Below are 4,930 nucleotides of genomic sequence, written 5' to 3'. Positions count from 1 at the left end.
TTTTTATTCCATATAACATGGATATCAAGGCAGAATTGATAAGAAAAAGATATTTTCTTATACTTTAAGTAGAGATTTTTTCATCTCCATTTCACTTTATTTGAATATTTTACACACTTGTCACAGCTTTATAAATGAAATTTTCATTATGAATCAAAACTTTGCCTCATACTGGATCACACAAAAATAGACTATCTATATTTGATCAGAAAGAATTTGCAGTGGAAAACAAATAAATGTAAGCAATGCAGAATCATGCAGATTGTGCCTTAGATTTATACATGCAGTAATGATTAAATGTTAAGTTAAAGAACTGTCACTGACATAGTAACTGATTGTGCAAAATAGTTGAATCTCCCAGATACTGCCGGGCACTTAAGGATTCTGGGCCATATCATCCAATTCCAAGGTAATTCTTGCAATTTTTGTCATTGAGCAATAGAGGGAAAATTATAATTTAGCACAGGATCACCATTATTACTTTGAAATGTTGACTGCAAATTTATACTCAAATGCCGAGGAAACAGAAAAGGAATGAGACGATGGAAAATGAAGAAAATGTTCCCTTTCCATCTGTTTTACAGATTGAGATCCAAAGAAGGCTTCCTTTCCTTCTTGCTTGATCCAGTAGGCTTCTCCACAGTGAATATAGAAGGCTTCCTTTTCTTATTGCTTGATCCAGTAGGCTTCTCCTCAGTGAATATAAAAGGCTTCATTTTCTTCTTGCTTGATTCAGTAGGCTTCTCCTCAGCGAATATATGGACCTTAGATCCTTCTGTGCCATCCAAAAGCGATTGAAATTTTGTGGGCATCCTTCCTAGATCATCAAAACCAGTCGAAATGGTATCTGGGTTATTTGCACTCTGTAATATAGTGGAGGAATGAAGGCGTGAACTAGGTAGAGCAGTTGGTATATTTGCATTGCTAACAGCTTCTAACAGAGTGGTAAACCGAACAGATTCCAACTGAGGGGTAAACCCAAACATAGGACGAGGGTAGGAAGGCAAACGGGCAGTATGTTTATTGCGAAAAAGCAAATCATAAGTATCTGACATCATGGAAGCAAATGTACTCTGTGATGCAACCGGGTCATGGAAGCTTGATATAAGTGTACCAGACTGAGGAACAATTGGAACCGTGGGGAAAGGGTTGGAAGGAAAAGCTGTATGGTTGCTGTGAACAAGCAAGTCAGAATTACCAGCTACGTGCCTTGTCATGGTATCTGATATCATGGAAGCAAATGTACTCTGTGATGCAACCGAGTCACGAAAGTTTGATATAAGTGGAGCAGATTGAGGTACAATTGGAACTGTGCGGAAAGGGTTGGAAGGCAAAGCAGTATGGTTGTTGTGAACAAGCAAGTCAGAGCTACCAGTTATGGAGGATAGCATACTAGAGGATGGCGATGATGCCAAAATGGGACGAGTAGCATACATCCTGAAATCAGTTTCAACTGAGTTAGGAAAGCTTGACATAGGTGTAGCAGTTGGTATAAACTGAGGAACAATTGGAGCAATGGGGAAAGGGTTGGAAGGCAAAGCAGAATAGTTATTGTGAAGAAGCAAGTCAGAACTACCAGATATGGGGGATAGCATAGTATGGGAAGGAGATGATACCAAAGAGGGAGAAGTAGCACCATATGGTGAAATACCACCATTATTTATTGCACCTGAATTGATCTCAAATGTTGTCCTCGACAAACCTTCTGTTTCATTTCGAAATTGTCCATCAGAGTTCATTTTAGCCGTTCGCTCATTCAGCTTTTCTGTCTCTAGAAAGAATCCACCAATATTTGAAATACTGGTATAAAATCTAGATGCTTTTCCAGACAAATATTTAGTTTCACCTCCGGCTTCTCTTCTAGGGTTCATTTTAGGCCTTCCTTTAGAACGCTTTCTCGCGTCCAGAGAAATTCCACCAACATTTGAAGCACTGGAATAAAATTCAGATGTTTTTCCAGACAGATCTTTAGTTTCGTCTCCGATTTCTCTTTCAGGGTTCATTTTAGGCCTCCCTTTATGACGTTTTCCCGCTTCCAGAGAAGTTCCATCAATATTTGAAGCACTGGAATCAAATTCAGATGGTGTTCCAGACAAATCTTTAGTTTCATCTCCATCTTTTCCTTCCGATGTCGTTTTAGATCTTCGTTTCGGCAGCGTTCCGGTATCCAGAAAACTGAGTACTTCGTTCTTCGACCTAAATTGGCGTCCTGTACCTGGTTCGTAGTAAAGCTGCAAATAAACAATTGTCACTCTCAGATTTACGGGGAAGAAATGAAAATAAAATAATAATTCGAAGCAAATACTTTCCCTTAACTTTCATGGTTTAAACGTGGTGGAATTCTGAATGGCCCACACACTTTGATTAGCAAATTATTTTCAACTTAACATTGACTTGCTAATCTTGATCAATTTTTTTTTACAGATTTGATAATGGTTTAATCTGGGAGCTATCATACGCAATAAATACCTTCCATCAATTTTTTTGTAGTTTATCAGATATTTCCATTGATATAAGAAAATTTCTTTCCTGGAAGAATTTTTGCCTAAAAGAATGAGGGTGAGGAAGAACCAAAACTGAGAGTAAGGAAAATGAAACAGTAAAGAAGAAAATTTCGTAGATTTGATAAGGAAATCACTCTTTTCCTTAGCAGAACAGAGAAAAGAAATGAGGACCTTTACCATGGGCTAGCTAAAGTTCTCCCTTGATCTGTGTTATGACTATTTCGAATCTACCTATTTGATTGGCAGACAAATCAGTAACCCTGGCCTCTCAAATTCGCCCCTTCTATTTTAACTATTTTTCATTCATTACTCACCAGGTTAGGAACCTTCTCTAAGTAAAGAACAAGGGTAACCAGATCCAAAAGTTGGTCATTGATTTCAAACCAGGAGGATAAGCAGGAGAAGGGAGTAAGGTGAGGCAGATCCAAGAGTTGGCCATTGGCTTTCAAACCAGGAGCATAAGCTAGAAAAGGGAGTATAGCATTTATCTTAATATCAGCATTTATCTCATCACAGCAGAGAATATGGAAAGTATGAAAAACAGCTTACCTAATAACTATTTGCGGATGAAACAGAGCACAAAATGACCTTGTGAGTACACCGAGAAACCAAATCCACCAACATTCCAACCCGCCTCATTTATTTTCAGAACTCTCATCAAAATTTGCCCATAATTCTGCTTAATCTAACAAATTGACAAATTTTCTATTTTTTTTTACCAATTTGATTGAATCTAATAAATTGATAATTTTTTAATTTTTTTTACTAATTTAACTAAATTTAGTAACGGTGGTATAAGGAGTAGCTAGAGCCCAAATTTAATTACTAAATTTTCTTTAGCAATTTGGCCAAAATTTGGTAACTATGAGCAAACTCTTTCACAAAGTTGGCTGGAACCCAAATCTAAACAAAAGAATAGCGGGAAAACCCACAAAATGAAATGATCAACATCAGTTTTGTGTACTTCAATGGGCTAAACAACAAGCAATTTCACCAGCTAAACAGTGGTTGAATTTTGCCGAGGTCACATTGAAGACATGCTATTGAATGAAAATCTCGAGTAATTTCGTGTACTTGCGCACTTCAGATTTAAAAGCAACATACAGAGAAGTTGAAAAAATAAATATTCTGAATCAAATATAGCTATAGCTTGTAAATAGGATGCATATTCTGTAGATACCACACTGTGATTTTGAGCGTCTTTGTTCTGAACTGCAACAACCTCCATTCTTTGATTGGTTTAAACATAGCTACAAATATATTTACTGCACATAATAGATCCCTGTCTCTAAAACTCCAAACAGCTTAGCAAAACAGCCATTAAAATGAAAATAAATTAAGGCAAGATGGTTGGCCTTCTACAGTTCAAAGAAAACACAAACAGAGGGTTCAATCCAATGCTAAACATGTAGGAAAACAAGGGGGTATCAGTACCTTATCTGCATTGCCTGCACTGTAGCCTCCCTTTCTAATTCGGAGTTCAGTGATCCATCCTTTGGGCAGCCATTGTGGCGATTCAATTGACATGAAAGGCTTCCGTAGTTTAAATGCAGTAGTGGTACGAGGCCAACTGTTAACTTGCTCTCCAGTGGTCTGAGCTTCAGATTTTGAGGGCCTTTCATCAGGATGAACAGTAGGAGCTTCATTCTCAGCTTTTTCAGGTTTGGTCTGAGCTTCAGATTTTGAGGGCCTTTCATCAGGATGAACAGTAGGAGCTTCATTCTCAGCTTTTTCAGGTTTGGTCTGAGCTTCAGATTTTGAGGGTCTTTCATCAGGATAAACAGTAGGAGCTTCATTCTCAGGTTTTTCAGGTTTGGTTTCCTCATGAGAAGGCGAAAGCGGTTTGGCAACCACATTGTTTTCTGACTGAATTTCAGAAGGATTTTCACGTAAAATGTGTTTAGGCTGTACCGCGCCGACGATTTCCATAGTGGAGGGTCCAATGCAGATCGTATTCAAACGGATTTACAGTGTTAAAAGGTTAAAATACTGTATACAGAATGCAAATTTGATTGGAATTTTGAGAGAAGTTATACTTCCATTTTGATGGTAATTTACAGAATCTTTAATTCCAGAAATTTTGCATATTTTACGAGACTTCAAAGGGGTTACTCTAAGGAGACCCAGATAAGTTGAATAGTGAAAAATAATAAAGTTGGACATTTTTTTATTTTAAAACATAAAAATAAAACCAAATAAAATATTGAACTTTTTAATTTATTAATCCCTTTTAGAATCTATACCTCAATGTTTATATTCAATATAGGTTATTTATGAAAATAGTAGAATTTTTTGGGCCAAATTTTGATAATAAAAATTTACTTTACATTTGTTAGAAAATTTTGGATTTTTAATAATACTGATTTTCATTATTAAAAAAACAATTAAAACTGTTCGAAATTAATTTTTTTGAAAAAATATCAAAT

General features: G+C 36.5%; 1 protein-coding gene across 1 annotated transcript; it reads right to left on the bottom strand.

The window, feature by feature from the left end:
- Positions 1–347: 347 nt before the first annotated feature.
- On the bottom strand, positions 348–4,433 carry LOC149235747 (uncharacterized). The gene is made up of 2 exons (XM_089368645.1): positions 3,939–4,433; positions 348–2,231 (listed from the first exon to the last, which is right to left on the bottom strand). The coding sequence occupies exons 1-2, from the start codon at positions 4,431–4,433 to the stop codon at positions 579–581; spliced, it is 2,148 nt and encodes a 715-aa protein (XP_089224771.1). The 3' UTR covers positions 348–578.
- Positions 4,434–4,930: the final 497 nt, after the last annotated feature.

Source organism: Pinus tabuliformis, chromosome 8 (genome assembly GCF_031772625.1).
Source record: "Pinus tabuliformis cultivar Carrire ecotype Pingquan chromosome 8, CPIR1, whole genome shotgun sequence".
Lineage (NCBI taxonomy): Eukaryota > Viridiplantae > Streptophyta > Pinopsida > Pinales > Pinaceae > Pinus > Pinus tabuliformis.
The sequence above is the reverse complement of the archived record's forward strand: the minus strand, read 5'-3'. Positions and strand labels throughout refer to the sequence as shown.

What these genes read in the sequence shown, in the direction of transcription:
- LOC149235747 (XM_089368645.1), bottom strand. Translation starts at nt 4,433, where the DNA reads ATGGAAATCGTCGGCGCGGTACAGCCTAAACACATTTTACGTGAAAAT. An exon ending in GTGCAGGCAATGCAGATAAG is followed by an intron (nt 2,232 to 3,938) that starts GTACTGATACCC and finishes GTTTATTTGCAG; the next exon opens with CTTTACTACGAACCAGGTAC.